Source organism: Vespula vulgaris, chromosome 2 (assembly GCF_905475345.1).
Source record: "Vespula vulgaris chromosome 2, iyVesVulg1.1, whole genome shotgun sequence".
Taxonomy (NCBI): domain Eukaryota; kingdom Metazoa; phylum Arthropoda; class Insecta; order Hymenoptera; family Vespidae; genus Vespula; species Vespula vulgaris.
This window is the reverse complement of record NC_066587.1, coordinates 18,596,298-18,618,596: the sequence shown is the minus strand read 5'-3', so window position 1 is coordinate 18,618,596 and position 22,299 is coordinate 18,596,298. Positions and strand designations below refer to the sequence as shown.

The following is a 22,299-nucleotide window of genomic DNA, read 5'->3' as shown; positions in this document are numbered from 1 at the left end:
AATATTAATCTAAAACTTTGTAAAAAATTTTTAGTTGTAAAATCGTATAATTGTATCGAATTATTTCGTCATGTTGATTTAATTCCAAATAGAGTCGATCTTGATATAAGTGGGAAGATTAAACTTGTCAAGTACTCCATATATTTATATTTAGAAAAACAACTTTTATCACGTATCGAAGTATGCCACGTATAAGATCATGTTACTAAAAAGTAGGGGTGATAAGTTAATGTAGAATTAGCTGAATAAAACGAATTATTTCTATCAGTATATGAATAACTGTACTACTCTTAAATTAAACTGTTTAAGGTAGATCAATATGCGATTTAACATCATATTACTTATTTTTTCTATATTCTCACTTGTAAATGGATTTAATAATGATATACAAGGTAATATAAATTCGAATTAATATATCTTTTCGTGCATTTTAATGAATGTTTTATTCTTCCAATGCAGTATTTAATATTTTCTATTTAAAATTCTTTGATATAACATTAATTGAAATTGTATTTATATACATACATAAAATTAAAAAAATTATAAGTAAAATATTAATAAATAATATTAAAAATAAAAAATTAAAAAAAAGCAAAAATGTTATAAAGAAAAAATTTATCATTTTTTAAATATCTTACTAAAAATGACAGATATCAATGTTACATCAGTGATGGATGAAATTACTAAATGGGTAAACTCAGGAGAAGAAACAAAAATGTTTAAAGAATCAATTCAAGTTTTGACTTTGCCAAATGAATTACAACTTATTAATTGGAGAACTTTTACTGCCTTAAATAGTATGGGTATTTGTACTATATGTAAATCAATTCTTCAAACTTTTATTAAATTTCGACAACAAGGCATGTCTGAAAATGATATTGCAAAGAACGTAATTAAATTATGTGTATTATTGAATTTTCAAACTGAAAGAGTTTGTACTGGTATTGTCAAATTGAATTTGGTATGTATGCGCTTTTTTATATTTTATAAGATAAATACCAATACTTGTAATTATATTTACATTTATAATATATTAGGTCATCTATTTGTTTATAGCCAATAATTCTTCATATAATAGATTCAAAATCAAATATACATGCATCTGATATTTGTGGAATTGTTTTGGAATCTAAATCTTGTCCTTTCAATGTTAAAAAATATGAATGGACAGTTCCCATCGATCATATATCTACTGAAAAAATTTCAATGAAAGAAAGTAATGATACAATAAAAATTATACAAATAACTGATATTCATTATGATCCTAAATATGAGCCATATGGCAACTCATTCTGTAATGAACCTACCTGTTGTCGCAAAGGACAGAATATTACAAACTCAAGTAACAAAACAGCTGGTTATTGGGCAGATTATAATAAGTGTGATACTCCATGGCATTCAGTAATAAATGCATTATCTCATATCAAAGTAACACATCAGGTATGATTAGATAAAAGTATATCCTGGTGAAAACAATTTAACTCTTATATACAATAAATCTCTGCTGAAAAAATTTTTATTTTCAGAACATTGATTATATTTACTTTACTGGAGATGTAATAGATCATGGTGTTTGGGAAACTTCAATGAAGGGAAATATAGAAATTCTTCATAAAACCTACAGTGAGATTTATAAACATTTTAAAGATATACCAGTTTATCCTATACTTGGTAATCATGAATCACATCCTATGAATCAGTGAGTTATTTGTAGAATTGATATTATTTTAAATTTAATATCAAATCATCAAAGAAAAATGTAAACAATAAACATTTATTTGTCCAGATTTGCACCTCAAAATATTACAGATGATAATTTAAGTACAGATTGGCTGTATAGCTTGGTAGCAGATTTATGGATTAGTTTTGGATGGTTACCAGAATCTACTCGTGCTACTATTTTACAAGGAGGATTTTATACATTATCACCTAGAAAAGGATTTAGAATCATAGCTCTGAATAGCAATGTTTGTTACTGTTATAACTGGTATGTAATGGGGAAAAAAAAAGAAAAGAACAAAGTTCTTTCTTTTGTTAATACCATTGTTAACACAGGAAATTATTTTTTTAGGTGGTTATTACATCAACACCAAGACCCTGATGGACAATTACAGTGGTTAGTGGAAACACTTACACAAGCTCAAAAAAATAAAGAACTTGTACATATTTTAAGTCATATTCCACCTGGTGATCACGATTGTCAATATATATGGAAAAGGGAATATCTCAAAATTATTAACAAATTTTCTCACATTATTGTTGCTCAATTCAATGGTCATACACATAATGACGAATTACGGATTGTTTACAAAGATAAAAATGCAAAAAATGTTAGTCATATAGCATGGAATGGAGGTAGCATTACAACTTATATAAATTTGAATCCAAATTATAAGCTATATACCATTGATAATAATACGCTCGTAAGTTTATCTATTAAAAAAAATAGATTAATTATAGGATATAATTCACAATAATATTTGTAAATTATTTCATGTTTACAGACTGTTAAAGATTTTGAAAATTGGATCTATAATATAACACTAGCAAATGAACATCCAACTCAGCAGCCGCAATGGTACAAATCATATTCGTTTAAGAATGAATATAATCTTACAGATTTGTCACTAGACTCTTTAAATAATTGGTTTTTAGATATGAAAAATAATAAGGATACCTTAAATCGATATTATAAGTAAGACTATGAAATAGTTATATTTAATGATTCTTCTTTTTCTAATCTCTAATATTCAATGTATTGTTTTTTTTTTTTCAGAAACTTTTTCAAACATGCTGATGCAGCTTTGCAAAAAAACTGTGATTTAAAGTGCAAGGAAAAATACATAAATAGTATTATTGTTACTGTACCACACTAATTATGATAATTTAAGTATTATAAATATTTTATTGCTAATGCTTACTTATTTTTGTATAAAAAAGTGAAGAGTACTCTGCAAAGAAGATTAATGACATATCTTAATTATAATCCATGATATAGATTGTCTGCTATTTACTTTGTCATAATTAAGAAGAATTTTATTATATATTATTCATTATCCTTAATTAATTAAAATAAAAATAAAAATTATTCCTACTACATTATAAATTTATAATCATTTAATTTCAAAAATATTATATAATACTATAAACAAAATTACATAATTACAAAATTACATACAGTACAGTCTCTATGAATTTTTTTTTTATTGCATATTTTTTTATTTACAAACTATTATCTATATTTATATTTTTTAGTTCTAACCATTTTATCTGTGGATGTCGTAATATTTCCTGTGATGATATTTTATCTAAGAGATTAATCTGTAAAACAAAATTTGATAGTATCATTTAATTTATATAATTAAGATATCATTATAAAATGATAAAAAACCTTCATTCTCAAATATTATTTAAGAATTTTTAAATAAATTGAACTTCTTCACTACATTAAATAAAAAATTATTTGATAGTTAGAGAAATAAATAATATATTTTAAATTTACCTGCTTTCTAACATAAATCAATAGTTTTTCTATAAGCTCTGGATTATTGCATTCTAAATTAAAAAATGTTTCCCATAATGCACGTGCTAGTACTTTGTCATCAGACATTATACCTTCATCATAAGAAAGTATAGCTGCATTGAATTGGTATGATAATTCCAGTTTTTGTTTTCTTCTAATACTTGGATTCATTTTCTAAAAATTGAACTTATTTGAATATTCAATTTAAAATAGATATTGTGACTTATATTTTATAAGTAAAGCAAATAATAATTGAGCAAAAATATTGATATTATATAATTCAAATATTTTTGACATAAAAAGTGATAGATTAAATCTTTACAGAAGGAATTTATTGTTTTGAAATATATAAATGATTAAAAGGATATGTGCATACACACTTACTCCCAACTTTTTTGATCTCACTTCTACATCATCCCACAATGCTTCTACTAAGGCATTTCTAGCTATTTTACCATATTTCCCTTCTGCCATAAAACGTACCATCAACATCCATACATGTAATTCCGTTATTAAGAACCATGAAAAAAATGTGTCAGCCATGTTAAAGTCTGTTTAACAAATAACAGATTTGTCATACATCATTGTAGAAGATTTCAAAGTTTATATACGCACATACAGAACACACACACAGATATATGTTGATAATTAAAGATAATAAACATACCTTTGTAAAATGTAGAATAATCAATTTTATCTACAATATATTCATACTCTGAATAGGCATATGTCTTTATTTTCTAGGAATAGTAAAATTTACAATTCACATAAATATCATTTAACAGTAAATAATTTTTCTGTAATAATCATAATTTTAATATACTACAATTTTATAAACGTTTATTAATTCATAAATGTTATGAATCTTGATATAAGATATTAGATTTATAAGAATTTAAATATATTAATGTTATTAATGAAAATTGTTACTTACAGCTCCTTCAAAATCAATGAATTTTAATTTTTGTATTATCCATTTTAATGTACTAGTTGATTTCACTTTTTCAATGGCAGAAGTTTCAGTAGTAGTCGTTGTATGAATAATTCTAACTGCGGGCCATTGCAATGTCCGTGCAAATGATCCATGATACCAAAGTTTAACATTACCACATTGTATACACTTTCTGTTTGTCAGTAGAGGTACTATGCACTAATCATTTGTTTTTTTAATATAATTATATATTTATACATATTTACGTATAAATACATATACATACACACACGCACACTATTAAATATACATAACTGGCATGATGTAATTTAAAATACTCATATAATGTACTTACTATAAATTCCGTAAATAAAAATTGTAAATTCTACTAAGGTTAGACTGAAACCTATTAATAATAAATAATAACTCACCTTTATAGACGAAAACGTTCTACTATATTGCATTTTATTTTATTTATTCCAATGAAAAAACTTTAAAATGATTTACTTGTCTTCTCATTGAAAAGTAATCAAACTCGTAGAATTTGCACATACGTATAACTAAAGTGCTGCCCGTAAAAGTTTTGCCAAACGGTGAACACAAGAACTTCTACCGAAAATGGAGGTCATCCGATGATCGAATCTACAGATCGCGAGACCACATTTAGATATAATTTCTTTGCTATTTTCGCACGGAGCCGGTTGTTAGTCCTCAAAACAGGTAAATGTGTTTCTTCTTTCACTAAACGAAGCGAAAATCACCGAGTGGAAATCGATTTTCTTGTTGTAAAATGCAGGAGAGACACTACACATTAGCTATTCTTCTTCATCCTAATATCAATGAGAGACAATCATGTTTTTCGGTCTTTTTTCTTGGTACTTAATTATTAATTGCAAAAAGATACATTATATCAAGAAAATTGTAATTATATGTTATCTTTTAATTAGATAACTTTTATAATGTGCATTTTTGATATGTTTTGTACTCTTTAAATATCATTGATTAAATATTTATAATATATAACAAATTTTAATGCATTCAAGTTGTAAATATGTATTATAAATTATAATATATCATTATAAACATATATGAATTATCTTTATCATTAACTTTCATGTATAATAGGATTTATGTTAATTAGAATATTCTTAAAAGAAGCTTATATATTATCCCTAGCTTGTATTGAAGTAATCAAGATAAATCATATATCTCTTAGTAGCTTATTATATTACATAAATATATTAAATCCAAATATAAGATATTTTTATGAGATTATATATTATTATTTGCAAACTTTGATTAAAAATTATAAAAATATTTTTCCCTTTTTCTGTAAACTTTCATAACGTATTAATTTGAATAAAAATATTTTTTTTCACGTTGATACAAGTATTAACTTTTATCATTAGAAAGCCTCGTTTTAATAATTTCATTTCATTTAATAAATTTATTTTCAGAAAATGAAGACCATGAAAGCAAAATCTAAAAATAAAAAAAATAGTACGAAATTTGGAAAAATAAAATTTGGTACAAAAGAAACAAGTAATGTGATTACTCCAGATTTATCAGCTTTAAGAAAACCAATTGACATAAGTGTTTCAAGATTGTCTCAAGTTAGCAAACTTCTTGAAAATGGTAGTGATGAGGTTAAAGCAATTTTAGCTTATGAATGCGATATTGTGTATGAGTGCCGTGTTTGTCGTAGTTTATTTAGAAGCCTCGTTAATTTCATTTCTCACAAAAGAGTATACTGTAAAGAAAAATTTAATATTACTTTAAATAAAAATGCTCTTACTGATGATGATGAGGTTAGTGCATTATTAATATATCTGTCTGTTTACTAATAATTAAAGTCAGTATCAATTTATCCAATGATACTTATAGGCATATACCAAAGGTTCGTTTATACGTTTACATATACCAGAACAAGAGGTAGTGAAGGAAAATTGTAATAACGATAGAATTCTTAGAAGTCATGTACCTAAAGAAGAAAACAAGAAAGATCTCACTACTATAATAGATATGCTTCAAAAGAAGCAAAGATTACGTGGTAATCATAATTCACAAGAAATGAAACTTAATAACAATCATAACAATTTTAATATCCTGGATTTAAATAATGTTAGTACATGCGATGAAATTGATAAATCAGAAATTTCTATTATTTATCAAACTGATTTAAATGAAGCAAAGGTAAATTTAATGCAATCATAATTAAATATATTTTGTTTTATTAATAATAAATTACTTTTTTCTTGCTTATATGAAAAATACAGCAGATGTAGATTCTACATACTAAATAAGAGAAACAAAGTTCATATAAATATATGCTCAATGTGACCTTATATTTGTATTAAGTTATAAATATACTGTTATTACTAATTGCTTCCGTTTTAGGCACCAAACTTACAAACTATGATAAACCAAAGTACTGGAATATTAGGACCCAATGGTCAACTTTTAGAAAAAAAGGATATATACGAAGATAATAATTTGATCCCAACTTTAGCAAACGATGAATATAATGAATTTTGCATTGACCAACTGTCTACTACAAATTTGATTTGTTCTATATGTGAGTAAATTTTTTATTCACTAGTCATTTATGTTTTTACTTAATTAAAGTTTATTTATCAGATATTAATATATGTAATTATATATAGGCAATGCTAAGTTTTCCACCAAAAAGACCTTAACGTTTCATATGAAAACATTACATACATCTCATCGTATGTGTTATCCGTGTCCTTGCTGTACAAGTACATTCGTGAATACATGGAGTGTATATCGCCATCTCTTTAAAAGTATTTAAAACACGATATATTTATAACATTTTATTTTTTCTGGTAAATTTATAATTAATAAACTGCACGTGTGAACATTTTTTGCAGTTCACAGAATGTCAAACGAACAAGTACGGAAGTTGAGAATACAAATTCAAGAGAAAGCATTTCGTAAGGAAATAACACAAGCAGATGATACAGAGCAAGATAATTACAAATCTATTGAAATTATAGACTTACACGCGTCTAACGAAACTCGCGTACGTAATTTTATAATCTAGTATTTTTCTATATTTTGTAAATATTTATGAAAATATTTGAATCTTTAGATTTTTATATTTACTGAAATATTATTATATTTTAGGAATGGATGAATCATTTGGAAACAGATTCAGAGCTTCAAAGATGTGGTGGATGTGGCAAAAAATTTGATAGGAAGGCTGCTTTATTTTCACACTCGCAACATTGTCAGAGACGAATTGCTGCATATAGCGAAGCTATAACTAAAGAAAAGAAGACTGCAAAAAATTCTGCAGAAACAACAACGAATAGTAATACCATATTTAACGTACCGGGCACTGCAGAAATTTCTCCTGAAATAACTGAATTAAATGAAACATCTATTCGTGTAGAAAACATCACTACCCTAACAGATGCAGACTGGGATATGATTGGCAATGAGCATTCTAATGGAAGTATCGATGTAGTTAGTGTTTCATCAAACATAGGTGTTTCTCAAAGTCAAGAACTATCTAATAACACGAGTAAAGATTCGTCTCCGTCCAATAATACTTTGGATTTTCCTGAAATTGTATATACATCTGAAACAGTTGCTGTAAAGCATGGAAGTAAAAAAAGAAAAGTAGTGGTAGATAATCAGCTGAAAATATTAAATGATATTATAGGTGAGTATATTTTCTTTTATCCATAAATTTTTATGTGTAAACTTTAAGTTTATTGTAGAATATTGTGTGTAAATTATATTATTTAATTATAGCTACAATTAAAATTATTACAATAGTTTATTATTATTTATTAAATATATATTATATATATAATATATATTATTATTATTATAGGAACAAATTTAAATTCAGGCAATAATATTAACTCAAATTTAAATTCATCATCTTCTGAAGTAAGAAGCCAACTTGATCATACAACAATAATGGAAAATAAAATAGCTACCATTGCAAATCTTCGAAAGTTACAGTGCCTTCCATGTAAAAGGAAATTTACATCAATGACGAATTTACGTAGACATATGGCCATTCATATTGGTTGGAATCGATATCGTTGCAAGTTATGTAACTTTAAGTGTTTTGTAAAATATGATTGTGTCGCTCATTGTAATAAAATGCATAATGCTCAAAATAATCGTACAATTATAACAGATATGGTTGTAGAAATACCACAGAATCAATATACATGTAATGAAGACATTGTCATTGATGTAACTAGTACGGAAGAAAATGTAAATGAATCTAGATCGATTAATTCTTCCAATTCTGCAGATCACTATAAAATAAAGAATGCGACTGTGGATAAAAATCATAAAAATGTAGTAAATGCGAATGTTGACAATACAAAAGCTGATAGTAAAGAAGTATCTTGCTCCAGTGATAACGGCGATAACGTTTCTATTACAGTCAACAATGAAAACAACAACACTTCAAATTTTAGTAAAAACAGTGAGAACTATCATACCCGAACACTGGACAGTGATCCTGATCTTAAAAGAATGGTTATGGAAGTCATTTTTGGCACGCCTGATGAATGTTCTCCAAAACAGCTAGAATCAGAAAAACCAAGCTTTACGATTGATACGAATTCTGATAAAAAAATGGATAGCAATGAAAATAAAACGGACTGTCAAAATAAAGATTGGAAGGATTCTAATTCTTCAGTATCAACAGATACTTTAAAACCTCAACGTCCTATACGGAATCGTGTAAAACCAGTGAATAAAGATTTTATTTATGATCTAAAAGAAGCGGCTTTTCGTAAAGAAACTGTACTTGCTAAGGGGACGTCGTGTAAAACATTAAATAAAAAATCTTTCGTTCGTTTACACAATGGAGAAGAAAATTCAGACATTCCAGTAGAACAACTATCATCAAAAGATTCTGTTGTGCCACTGGTAGTACCATTAGGACAAGATAATAATGCAGATAAAATAGAGGTTAAAACAAAGTCAACAAATTTAAAACCTACTGCAATGAAAATTTCACGTGTGCCACATTTTACACAGCAAGCTGAAATCACAATAATAGAAGAAAAGTAAAACTGAAGAAGTTCTATATTTATACATATTTCATTAAAATTGTGTTTTAATTTGGAGTTATATTTTCGTTATTTGTTTACGGATATTAAATTTATGTACATTAAAATATTAATTTGTGAGATATAATATACATGGCACATAGTGACATGTATAATAATACAAGCATTGCAAAAAGTACTGTTTTATGATTAAGTATTGTAAATCTCAATGTATAACATTAAATAATTGTGTCTATTAATAATATTGCATAATATTATATTTAATGAAAGCAATTTTAAATTTTGGTAACGTACTAAAATTATATATAAAGTATATTCGTACTTTACATATAGTATCTAGGCTTTTTGTAAAAAGAAAGCAAAGATTACGTACAAATGTAAAAGAAAATAAAATTATGTTATATGATATATATAACTCTTATTATATTGAACTTTTATATATGTATATATATATATGTATATATTTTTTTCCGATATTTATTTTCGTTAAAATTTAAGGCTAAGAGCATAAAGTTTTTAATTCCCGATAAACTCCGCGAGAATGCGTGCGCATTCGCGCCTGCGCATAACGATGACGTGACGAGTCTTCTGATTGGTCGAAGAAACGAGTAGAAGGGATAGCGGCCGCGTCGCGAAGGGGAACGCTTGCCGGTCGGCGGATTGGCACAAATGCGCGACGAACGGCGCCGAACGCGGATTGGGTTTTCTGACGCATTAAACGAGATTGAACGCGCGGGGTTATAGTGTAATACCAAACGCGGCACAAATGCCGCTTGCAAACCATATACGTCCGTGATATTTTTAAGTGAATAATCATCGAAAATAGCGATAGTGTATCGGTAGTGTATACGACAAGTGTATTATCGTGATTGGTGTAAGAAAGAACGCAGAGAAGGACACATCAAGAAAGAGCTGGACCAAACCTCGTAGATTTTTACGTCTCTCCCTCTTTCTTTCTCTCTTTCTCTCTCTGTTTCTCTCTCTCTCTCTCTCTACTTTCTTAACGTAAGTATAGACAATATTTTTTTTTCTATTATTATATGTATGTAAGTTATTTTTCGATTATACTCTACACATTAATTTATTGTCCAAAAAATGAACGCTCTACGTCGAAAGCATTCGTTGATTTACCTAAGCTAATATTGTTTTTTTTTCTATCATAGAAAAATACGATTTCTTAATATCAAAATTATCGATAGGAATAATCACCAAATTTTACAAAAAAACTTTCGTTATCTGGTCAGATAATTTGGTATATAACAAAACAATTCCATAGGTATCCTCTTTATTTCTTAAAACGTTTATAATTCGAACGTTTACTAGAATTATCGAACATCACCATATTGTACGCTACTTGTAATTCGACATAATTCAGAGATATTAGATACAACATTATTATTAGAAAATAAAAGACGTATAACTACGAAATAGAGATTCGTTCGCGCGAGTATGTGTGCGTGTGTGTTTGGTCCGGAAACAAAATAAATAGTTACGGTACTGTGATTCAAGATGTGAACAACGGCGTCATTCCATTTTGGGCGATGTCGTACGCCTTCTTTTGTGTTTTTTTTTGTTTTGAGTTTTCTTATAAGAAATGATATTATACGTATACACATCGATTCGTTGAAGTAGTAGAATAACGTGCTCACGTTCACGTAGTTATTGATACGGCAAAAAAGGCGGGAGAATGTTTACGAATGTGAGACACATTTGAATCTTTTTTCTTTTCGTTATTATTTTTTCATTTGAATTTTTTTCTTTTTTTTTTTTTTTCTTTTTAGACATTAAAATAAATTCCTTTTATAAAATTATTATATTGTTTCCAAGAGATCGTCCAAAGAAAAATCTTTTCTATTAGAACAAATTGAATTTTATGTAAGTAAGCATTCTACGCCCTTGACAAACGGAATGCTGTGTAGGCTTAGGTATGCGTAACCTATCTTTTTACACGATCGGAAGGTGGATTTCATCCAAAGACGTAGCAAATCTTTGAAAACCGACTATAATCTGATTAAAGATTCTAATTAATACGTTTTTCACAGAATGCCATTTATTTATTTATTTTTTTTCCAGTCGGACGAGATTCTTATTCATAATTATGATATATAACATATCTTTGAATTCGATTAATTATTTGTTGCGTTTTACAACAAATTTGGAATTAAAGCCGTATTAAATTTAAATATGTATCGTACATCGTTTTTAAGTTTATATATATATATATATATATATATATATATATATATATAAAAGCCCTATTTACCGTATTTTTATATTTTCTCTACTTCGAAGGATGAAGAAGGGAGGAAGTAGGTAATAAAAAATTATTTCGTAATTACAATACATACATGCTCGTACTAACATTCGATATGGCCCTTACAATACGATCTACGATGCAACCTGTTTCTCATGCATCAGAATTGAAACTAACACGCGACACGGAAGGCGTTCTTTAAGGCTTGACGAATGAAGAAAGGTCGAGGCATGATTGCGGTATCACACTGTGGTTAACTTGTTGCATTTATAGATTACTGGATCTTATATCTTTGCAATTTTTATATAATTTTATAATCAAATACTGAATAGTGTGATATACTTTTTTTATTCTTTTAAATTCGTAACATTCATTAAAACTAATCAAATTGATTTTCTTTATTTTGAATTTTTCTTTTTTTTTTTTTTTAATTTGAAAATAGATTTTGTGAAAAAAAAAGAAAAGGAATATAATTACGTTCGAAAATATTTTCATATAGATCGAATTATTTTAATTATTAAATTTCTGTGCAGATTGCACAGTTACTATCTAACAAGTACCAGTACTGTGTATCAATATCGAATTAGTAAACGTACGTAATCATGTATTAGTGACCGTTTGAAAAAGAACGGTTTATATTTTCTAGTTGACCACTTCAAGTAAATGTAGCTTACTACATGGTTTAGAACGTTGCCTGAACGCGACCGTAATAAGTAGGCTCATTTACTCATCACACGATTTGTCCTCTCCCCTCCCCCCTCTTTCTCTTATGTAGGTTATATTAATATTATTAGTTTTATGGATGAATTAGTCGTATTAAAGGAAATTGTTATTAGACTTAAATCGTTAAATTCTTCATTTCTCTCTCTCTCTCTCTCTCTCTCTCTCTCTCTTTCTCTCTCTCTCTCTCTCTCTCTCTGTATCTCTTTGTTTTGTTTTTCGTTTTTACGCGAGACATTCGTGAATACACGGGATAACACGTAATATCGATTTACTTTTTTCTTACGGAATATATTTCATCGTTGATTCATAGCACGTGTCTTACAAATGTTTATACCTAAATATTACCATATAATTAACTAGTGAATGTTTTGTTTAACTATTAGAAAACATTTTGTACAGTAAGTTTTTACGCTGAGTAAAGTATACGTTATAAGATATTTTCTCTGGTAAACATAAAATTATTGGAAATCTAGGATAGAGAAATGTTGTAGAACACTCGTCAGCAGATTTAATGACAAATCTTATTCGTCTTTTTGGAAATTATATTCAACGGGATGATTGCATAGATGATAACGGTGAGAACGTTGTTATAATTTCTCTTCTTTTTTTTTTATTTTATTTTCATATTCTAATGTCGTCTTGTAAATAATGATATTACTTTATTTATAATACGTGTAAATATATGACTAATACATATCATATCCTTCGAAGAAGAGAATATAAATATTTATAGAAATAGCTACGTCGAGAGAATATAATATGTATACATTAATTTCGAAGTACTAGACAGACTGGATAAGGTCTAGGTTCATCTGATCGTCGTAACTTGAAGGTAGTAGTCAAATAAGCTTTGCATGTTTGAGCTCGTGCAGCCAAGTACATGCAGCATTCTCTTTCGATCGATCTAATCCCCTGTAAATATCGCATTATACTGCTTTCCAGTGTTCTATTACAATCACGCTAGTGCAATTATACACACACAGACACGAGTAAGACTCACTATACAAATATATATGAAACTTTCTACACGTACATACACACACACACAGCTTTGATCGTATCGGGTTCATGATTTTATCTCATGGACGTATCTACGATGACGTTTATTTGAAATTTATTCTTTTTTTTTTCCATTTGAAACGTCATTTTAATAAGTAAAAAGATAATTCAATGTACTGGACACTTGTCGTTCGACGTCGTAGAGAAGTACCTGTTCGTTCTTTTGTTTGTTTGTTTTTTCTTTTTCCTTTCTCATTTTCCCAGAGCACGCATATTTTTGTAAATAATACGATATTGAAATACCCTTTCACCAGTGGCATGGGGTGCGAAACGCCGTCCAACGGTCTGTCTTCCAATGTCCAGTTCACCCTAATAGAACACACAAACCAACCCTCATAGTCTCTGAATGTTCACGAACGTATGTAGAAGGACACGTAATACACGAGGGCAATGGCATCGTACAGAGCGCATAGCGTACATATTGTCGTTATGGAAACGCCTGTTCACATCACACGAGTTACTTTCCTTCCTCCAAAGAGATGACTTATCGCGCATAATAACTCTTTACTATTGTATTTTCTATTTTCTTTTCTGTTTTTTCTGCTTTCTGTTTTTCCTCGCGTGCGATAAGCTACTTGTTAAGTCATATTACTTGGACTTTTTATTATTTTTCTTCTTCTTTTTTTTTTTACCTGAAACAAATTCTTTTATTTCATTTTTCTTTTTTAACCAACGAAGTAACCATGCATCTCTTATAATACCGAAAATATTCCAGCATCCATTTATCGAAAAGAGATCGACGTTTTCCTCTGTTGTGTGAATGAACTCTAAGCTCCCCTGTAAACTCTGGCTTGGTAGAGTCGCACGTGCGCGGATGCACGCGCAATGGCTGAAGCAGTAAGCTATTATATACGCTCATGGAAACGTTTCTCGTTCTCTACTCTTGAAGAAGATTTAAGCGAGCCAAGGGACAAAAGCAAAATGCTTCTCTTCGTGTTCGGCGCAAACGCGAGAGGAGAATTGCTTTTTCTACTTCTTTTTCTTCTCTTCTCTTCTTCTTCTTCTTCTTCTTCTACTTCTTTTTTTCTTCTTTCTTTTTCGCCTTTTCTTTCTCCTCTTTTTCTTCTTTCTTTTTTACACCCCTATCACACTCTACCGTTTAAAAATTAGTAGAAACACGAGGATGAAAGTCACGATATATCGTATATTTTTTCTTTTGTCTTGTTTTTCTTATTCAGGTATGATCAGAACGTAGATGCATCCATTCGTCCGACGATCAACGATTGAAATTGAATAGTTGGAATATTTACGAGCAATCGTGCTCAGGCATTATCGATCGACTGGTACACACTAATCGAAAGGAGGAACATTGTTCTTCGCTTTTAGAAAGTCACCCGTCGTCCGATTCCACTTAAACCTGCGGTTGTACTATAATAAGGAGCTATAGACAGAGAGAAAGGGGGAAAATAGAAAGATAGAGATAGAAGGAATACTCTCTATCCTCTTTCTCTTTTACCAGGCGTAACTCGTGAAAGGGGGATCGGAATGATCGGTACGGCTGCATGAGCCGAAGAAGAGAAGGCCGATGGGAAAGTCCCGTTAAATGAGGCGCGACGAAGATCCCCATACTACACCGTAAAAAAGAACAAAAAAGAAACAAAAAATTAAAAAAAAAAAGAGAGCGAAAGAGAGAGAAGTCGAACGTTCCTTCGGATGTGCCTTCGATCTAATGTTTCCTCCGTAGGGTCTATTTTTGAGCGATAAGTAATTCGACCATCACTCGGGAACTACAACGAGTGTGATTCACGTTCGTCGACAAGAACAAACATTTCTTGGGAATAAGATCCGTCTTTGCATCGAAACGAGTTTCGATGCTTCGTCACATAGAAACGACCAGCATGAATTCTCATGAGTATCGCGTATAGGAAGTTTTCGAATCCGCGGCCTTTTTCTCGATCCTCTTCTTCTTTATGGTTAAATGCGTGCCAGCGCGAGATCTGCTTTCGCTCGAGACCTCTCTTTCTACTTCTACGTTTACATCTACGCGTCTACTTATTCTCGGTCACCTTACACTTCGCTTGTTTAGCCCGTTTAGGTAACTCGGATAAACGGAAGTACACTACTTCCAAGTCGACTGGACTTGTTAATCGTTTTAAAGGAGAGAAAGAGAGAAAGAGACGTCCTGTTTTCTTTGCATTACACTTCGTCTTCCATTTGTCTCTCTCTCTCTCTTCTCTTTCTCTTGCTCTCGATCACAAAAGAAAAAAAAAGAGGCCGACTTCTCTTATCCCGACATCTGCATCACGACCACATTCCTACTGCTGCTGCAGTCAGTAGTCAGCAGCCAGCAGCAGGCAGGCATTGCCTCGGGCATCTCCCGTAAGACTTATTTTCTTTTTTTTTCCCCCTTTTTTCTCTTTCCTTTTTCTTTTATTTTCATCTCTCCCATTGCACCTGCTTGCATGGACTTGTATTTGTTCAGCACCGCATCCTTATTATCTTACCTCACGAAAGTATCCACCGTTTAACTTAAGAGATAGGGGATGCCAGAAGATACCTTCGAAGAAATTTTACCAAAGCTTTCCTCGATATCACATGAGAAATCAGATAACATGTGAATCCCGTTTGACATATGTAAAATATTCTTTCATTCTTACGATATCGCGATAAATCGTTTACTCTGTAATTGTAATAGCGATGAAAATGAGAGATTGCTTTTTTTGTCTTGTTTTTCTTTTCTCGTTGTGGTTGTTTTTTTTTTCCATCGATTTGCTATGCAATACACGATGACGAATACATTATGCAAGGGTGAGGGGAGAGGGCAAATTCGCATACTAAATTTCATTAATTATAGACCATGATCTCTAATGCCATTGTGTTGTGAGAACCAGTGCCATAACTTGGCATGTGCGAGGCGTACGAGTTATCCCCACCTCCTTCTCTAAACAACCTACTACTCTCCCATATAAACATATACTATAGGAATATAAAGCCATCTTCTTTCTCTCTCTTTTTCTCTATCCACCTCCTTCAATCCCTCCCTCCCCCATCTAATCGTTAACGCTCTAACGATACACGAAGTCGACCGTCTTTATCGTCGTCCATTATTTTCAACTACATTTCTTCTACGTATTAACTCACTTTCTCTCTTTTATTTATCATCTCGCCAAGACTATTCTCGAAGGGAAACGAGCCGATCAACGAGAGGTCCCATTCGCGAACGATCATCGCGGGAACCCAAGAGGATAGCAAATTGGCTCGTGCACAACGGCATCGATCAACGCGAACAAACTAAAAAAAAAAAAGAAAAAGAGAAAAAAGAAAGATAAAAACCTAATAATATGATCGAGAAAAGTAGAAAAACGATCTTCGATAACATGGAAGAGACGATGATCTATCTATCTCTGTGTTCTCACAGTTTTCTTCATCTTTCTCAATATCTTTCTCTCTATCTCTTTTCTTAGTTCTTACTATGTTTTCTACGGCAAATTCACGATGTAACACTCGAGTTTTACCTGCGATGTTAACCCCGCGACACGGGTTAACGTCATGAATTTTCTCACTCTTATCCGTTGTAACTCAAGTTCTTTCTCTCTTTACAGAGAGAAATGAGTAGAGTCAGCCAGCCAGCCAAGGGCCTTTAGATGTCTATGTTCGTTCTTATGCCACGCATGAGAGAGCAGCTTGTCCTATGTATAACACATACACACACGAGTAGTTGCATTTACTCGATGAAAAATTCTATTTAATAACATATATATATTACATACACATACAGACACACACACATATATATATATATATATATACACCCATACATATACTATGTCTGTCTAGAAAAATTCTGACTACGAAATTCCAGAGATTCTTATAACGCAGTGTTGTAGAACTATTTGCAAAGTATAGACATTATAGAAACTAATAACTATATGTATATACTTATAGAATCATTTTTCCTTTTTTACATTACGTAACTTTTTACATGAATTGTAATGAAAAACGTGCAATGTGAACGATATGTAAAAAAAGAAGAAAAAGAAAATTAATCAATCAGTATGAAAGCGAGCACGAATCTGTTCAATGGAAAATGAGACTTTGTATGGGAGGAGTATAAGACGAAATGTGATTTTTACGATAATGGGACACACCTGTTGTTGGCAACGATCGTCGTCGTCGTCGTCGTCGTCGTCGTTTGAGGAAAGGGAAAGAGATACAACTCGTTTTCGAGGCTCGTTCTCCGTTACTTTCGAAGTAGGGGAAATTTGGCGCGATAACGTGATCTCCTCGTCGAAAAGAAGAGGCGGTATATATGTATAACGTGAAAGAGGGACGTCGTCCTTTCTCGTTCTGGAACGTCGAACGTACGAAGAGAAAGTCTCTCTCTCTTTAAGAGAAAATGAATAAGTTTGGTGGCGTGAGCTCTGCTCGTGATTTCCGTCTCGTTGAGCTTTAGCGCGACGGAAGTTTCATTATAATTCTTTAGATCCTCTAGATCTTTTATTTTATCTTTTTCTTTCTTTCTTTCTTTCTTTCTTTCCCTTTTTCTTTTCTTTTTTCTTCTTTTTTCTATCTTTATCCTTTATCCAGGTAAATTCTAACCACGTACATACGTATGTGAGCGAATAATAATCGAAAGTTCTTTGCTATAAGGCCATAGACGGTCTCTTATTTGTAAATAAAAAGATTCTCCGAGCTGATATGTGAATAAGAAATCATCGAACGTATACACACGCATATATGGACTTTCGCAGACATATAAAACGTCCTTTTTATTCGATGTTAAAGTCTGTTGACTCTAGACATGTATCGCTAGATTTCTTTGAGGAAACAGTGCCGAGTTGTGTAACAAATTAGTAGGTAATATGTTTTTCGACACGGTTTCACGGGCAGAACCACCTGCAACAACGGTATACTCTATACGTTAAAGATATACGCGATCGTAACGGTGACGCATAAGGCTTAGGACATATCAATAAGTTTTTATAATTATACAACGGTACTTTCAAAGAGTATAAAGTATATACGATTATTAAAATGTGTGTGTGTGTGATATGTCATATATTATATATCAAACTTTGGTATATAATGTGTTTCAGACTTTGATGTATATTAAATATCAAACTTTGGTATATTCTACATCAAATGTCGGTACATATCATGTACACATATCTTGTTATTGCTTTTCGTATTTCCATAAAAATAATCACCGTTATTAAATATATATATATATATATAGGTATATGAAGATATTAAAATATGAGATTTATATCGTGAGGATAATAACAGGTTGATTATTAATATTCTCGTGATAAGTATCGTATTATAGATTGACATATTGCTATAAATATCTTTGATTATGCTAATATAGGTTTCATCAACGCGATTACAATGTAATAGAATATTTTTGAAATGAAACACTTCTTATCTTATCTTTTTACAACAATGATAAACAATAACACGAATATGCGTCATGTCGTATTTTTAATATGTTGCTATTAACCTGGGGTGCCTATAGATCTCGGAGACGATGTTCATTCAAAACTTACACGTGAACGAACGCACGTGTATTATTACGTAACGTACGACGAGACCATTGGCTGGTTAAAGACCGAGGACGTTGTACCTTCATTGAGTTTGCTTGTTGCTTGCAATCCATATACATGTATATTTATGTAGAGATATACATACATATGTGTATATATATATACTGACTATAATACGATTACTAAAAGAATTGTAAATACTTGGAATCACTTTCACAATAGATTTTAAAAGATTTAATAAATGATAGGACAATGCAAATATTATCAAATATTGTCTGATATTTAATCTGATTCTTTTTTAATTATTTTATTTTATTTTGTTTTGTTTTATTCTTTCTTTTTGTAACAATAAGAATAGGATAAAATTCGATTATTTGAATAAAAGTTAGAAAGATTTTTTCCTCCCGTTTACACCGAGAACACACAAGAAGCTCTACGGTCTTTAATCAAAATCAAAAAAGTTCTTTTGATCGTGTTGCGAGAGACGCTTCTACCAAAAAGGGTTTAACATCAAAGGCGTCAGGTTCATCCGAGAAGGGTCAACGTTCGATCCCTCAAAGTTACTAAATTCTCGTCAGGGGAAACCCTATCATTTGCGACGTCCCTTCTTCGAATTTCTTTTTTTTTTCTCTTCTCTTTTTCTCTCTCTTTTATTTCTTTGTCTTTTCACTTCGTCTACGTGTAAGCCAGTATTTTATTTTATTTTATTTTATTTTATTCTTTTTTATTTCTTTTTTTCTTCGTTTTAAAGAAGAAATTCTCGATTAGTTTAATGTAAAACTGGTGTAAGTCTATTTTTTGCCTATTTCGTTTAACATCATATCTCGAAAGTTTAACTTTCATTCTGTTTTGTACAGGTATGGTCTAAGTCTAGTTTTATTAGTTTTTCGCTAGATAGTTTTCGACAAGTATTCCTCGAAAAGTTTTATGGAAAAGTTGTGTAAGTTTAAAACAAGATATGATGTTAGAGTGAAAACGACACTACTATTTTAATACTTATTTATACTTAATATTTATTCAGTAAACATTTACTTTTATTAATTAATTGTACTTAATAAAATAAATGGTTAATAATTAACCGTTTATTTAAAATACTAATTAAATATTTAAAATTACTTATCCAATAAATAACAGCCTTGTTTAAAGGTATAACTTTAAAGTAGGTTACATAGTAGGTATGTAGCATTTTTCGATATTATTGCATTTTATAAAACTTTTATTTCATTCCTTTCATTATCCAATAATCAACTTTTTTTTTGAATTACATAACTTTTCAATTAAACGGGTTATACGTATGTAGATGTGATCGAAGAAATTGGAAATTTTTCAACTTGAGTTTTGCATTTTCTTTTTATGCCGTCCTAATTAAAGTTGACCCACTGGATGAGATGTAGGTACTCTTAACTATTAGAGTCACGTAATGACACGGATGAACGATTGGTTTCCGCCACATTGGTGAAATCCGGAAAGGAACAACAGGATATGAAATATTTAGTATCTGATCTTTTTTCTTTTCCTTTTTTTTTCATTATTTGTTTTTTTTTCGCAAATTACAACGAAAAAAAAATATTGTAAAATATTTATTATATCGATAACGTTGGTTTATTAATTTTTGTTATTATATACATCTCTGTTTGTTGAAAGCAGCTCAAGCAGCTCAATTTGATCAGATTCTAATAGAGAAAAAAAAAATCATGTAAAATTGGTACACTTGATATAGTTGATCTAAAAGTAATAGATGCGATCACTCGTATATAAAAAATATGAATAGTACCGTTCAGTAATCAATGAAAATAAGTCTACAACTTACTATTTAAATCACGAAAGAAGATCTTCGTTTTGGGTGTTTAAGTAAGGGAACAGCTGGAATTATTTTCTTTTGTGAATAATGTGGACTATTTTGAGAAATTTCTAAACTTTCGAAAGAATTTTTTCTCGATTTAATCCAGCAGTCTATCTGACATTCTAATTTATTAGGTTAATTATATAAATTATTGTGATATTTTTAAATAAAATAACGAGTATGTATCTCTTGTTAGGAGCGATCTCCGATTATTTTGAGGAATTGTTGAAATTCGAATGCAGGATCTTCGATATATCATATTTGTTCATTATCAATATATTCGATATGCGGCATCTTCTATTACTTATCGAAATATGGTGGGTGAATGTGTCGTGATCGTATAACTTTCATAGCCAGGCTTTCATATAACTTTCACTTTTACAAAGTGGCTATACATATATGTACGTCACGTTAAAAGGATAAATGTTAAAAGTAGACGGGACTTCTCCAACGAGAGTAAAATTATATAGTTATTTATTCGTTATACATATATATATATATATATATATATATATATATATATATAACGCGCGCTTTATATATATATATATATTTATATTAGTTTGATTTTCTTCCTGACTAGTGGTATCCAGCAATCAAGATCAATGAAAAACGAACGAGGAAGGGGAGATGAAACTAGCTAGATCGACCCGGTGACCCCAACTCCCGTCCGGCGGCCGGCATCGTCCGGTGATCTGATTTTCAATGCACCGCTGACTCTTTTTATTTGGTCCAGGAATACGTTATCTGCGTATAGATTGTATATATGTATAGACTATTTGGAGTTGAAAAGATAGAGGAGAATCGGTCGAGGGTTGTCGGTATTGACTTTTTCAACGTTCGACGATTAGGTCCAACTGATGGAAAGGTTCAACGAAGCGTTAGATAAAACTTTAGAGAAAGAGAGAAAGAAAGGGAGAGGGAGAGAGCTAGAGAGAGTGAGAAAGAGAGAAAAAGAGAGAGAGAGATTCGGCTCACGTGAGATTGGTTCGATCGAACCCCACGATCCGTTGTCGAACGGAACGGGTTCCCGAAACGGGTCGCGTTTGCTCGGTTAACGATCGTGGCCTGACTGCTTCGAGAACGGAGTAGAATATTTCAGATAGTCAGCCGGTAGTAGTCCGTGTCGACTCTCTGCTCTTGCTGTTGCTGCTGTTGCGGCTGCTACAGGGTTGTCGGAGTAGAGCCAGATGGATTCTTGGTAGAGTAATGAGAACCGTGAGCTGGATATCCGATACTAGGTCGTCCAATCGAGGTTTTCCTGTGGCTCTTCTTTGCCTTGCATTTCTTCCTCTCGCTCTCTCTCCCCTATCTTTCTCTATTCTACCTATTCTCTTACTCTCTCTCTCTCTCTCTTTCTCTCTCTTTTGGTTTCATTACTAGATGCGCTTTTAACGTAACATACCTCGGAACTTAG

General features: G+C 30.7%; 4 protein-coding genes across 11 annotated transcripts in view; 3 read left to right on the top strand and 1 right to left on the bottom strand.

The window, feature by feature from the left end:
- Positions 1-10: 10 nt before the first annotated feature.
- On the top strand, positions 11-3,057 carry LOC127061722 (sphingomyelin phosphodiesterase 1-like). The gene is made up of 8 exons (XM_050989000.1): positions 11-392; positions 651-961; positions 1,057-1,440; positions 1,527-1,699; positions 1,787-1,987; positions 2,072-2,423; positions 2,505-2,695; positions 2,777-3,057. The coding sequence occupies exons 1-8, from the start codon at positions 320-322 to the stop codon at positions 2,874-2,876; spliced, it is 1,785 nt and encodes a 594-aa protein (XP_050844957.1). The 5' UTR covers positions 11-319; the 3' UTR covers positions 2,877-3,057.
- A 128-nt stretch (positions 3,058-3,185) lies between these two features.
- On the bottom strand, positions 3,186-5,062 carry LOC127061725 (ubiquinol-cytochrome-c reductase complex assembly factor 1). The gene is made up of 6 exons (XM_050989009.1): positions 4,886-5,062; positions 4,458-4,673; positions 4,191-4,263; positions 3,908-4,074; positions 3,503-3,697; positions 3,186-3,321 (listed from the first exon to the last, which is right to left on the bottom strand). Exons 1-6 carry the CDS (start codon positions 4,916-4,918, stop codon positions 3,223-3,225), a joined length of 783 nt encoding a protein of 260 aa, XP_050844966.1. The 5' UTR covers positions 4,919-5,062; the 3' UTR covers positions 3,186-3,222.
- Positions 5,057-9,875, top strand: LOC127061720 (zinc finger protein 800). Of its 2 annotated transcripts, XM_050988996.1 has the most exons (9): positions 5,057-5,174; positions 5,912-6,262; positions 6,339-6,647; positions 6,852-7,029; positions 7,118-7,258; positions 7,346-7,497; positions 7,602-7,788; positions 7,870-8,142; positions 8,317-9,875. In XM_050988996.1, the coding sequence occupies exons 2-9, from the start codon at positions 5,915-5,917 to the stop codon at positions 9,519-9,521; spliced, it is 2,793 nt and encodes a 930-aa protein (XP_050844953.1). In that variant the 5' UTR covers positions 5,057-5,174; positions 5,912-5,914; the 3' UTR covers positions 9,522-9,875. The 2 variants fall into 2 exon arrangements, with proteins under 2 accessions (XP_050844953.1, XP_050844952.1); XM_050988995.1 differs by having other exon boundaries at positions 7,602-8,142.
- A 306-nt stretch (positions 9,876-10,181) lies between these two features.
- LOC127061724 (tetraspanin-1) overlaps positions 10,182-22,299 on the top strand; it is a 29,168-nt gene continuing 17,050 nt past the window's right edge. For 4 of the 7 annotated variants that reach the window (XM_050989007.1, XM_050989004.1, XM_050989002.1 and 1 more), the window contains exon 1: positions 10,182-10,525. The gene's annotated coding sequence lies outside the window, so the exon portion shown is untranslated. The remainder of the gene's footprint in view (positions 10,526-22,299) is intronic. The other 3 variants (XR_007780939.1, XM_050989003.1, XM_050989006.1) reach the window with 2 other exon arrangements.

Excerpts from the sequence above, each read along its gene's own strand:
- LOC127061720 (XM_050988995.1), top strand. The coding sequence starts at position 5,915 with ATGAAGACCATGAAAGCAAAATCTAAAAATAAAAAAAATAGTACGAAA. Across the intron at positions 7,259-7,345 it reads ATATCGCCATCTCTTTAAAA|TTCACAGAATGTCAAACGAA; the intron begins GTATTTAAAACA and ends CATTTTTTGCAG. Across the intron at positions 7,498-7,601 it reads ACGCGTCTAACGAAACTCGC|GAATGGATGAATCATTTGGA; the intron begins GTACGTAATTTT and ends ATTATATTTTAG.
- LOC127061725 (XM_050989009.1), bottom strand. The coding sequence starts at position 4,918 with ATGCAATATAGTAGAACGTTTTCGTCTATAAAG. Across the intron at positions 4,674-4,885 it reads GAACGTTTTCGTCTATAAAG|TGCATAGTACCTCTACTGAC; the intron begins GTGAGTTATTAT and ends ACAAATGATTAG. Across the intron at positions 4,264-4,457 it reads TCATTGATTTTGAAGGAGCT|AAAATAAAGACATATGCCTA; the intron begins GTAAGTAACAAT and ends TACTATTCCTAG.
- LOC127061722 (XM_050989000.1), top strand. The coding sequence starts at position 320 with ATGCGATTTAACATCATATTACTTATTTTTTCTATATTCTCACTTGTA. Across the intron at positions 1,441-1,526 it reads ATATCAAAGTAACACATCAG|AACATTGATTATATTTACTT; the intron begins GTATGATTAGAT and ends TTTTATTTTCAG. Across the intron at positions 2,696-2,776 it reads ACCTTAAATCGATATTATAA|AAACTTTTTCAAACATGCTG; the intron begins GTAAGACTATGA and ends TTTTTTTTTCAG.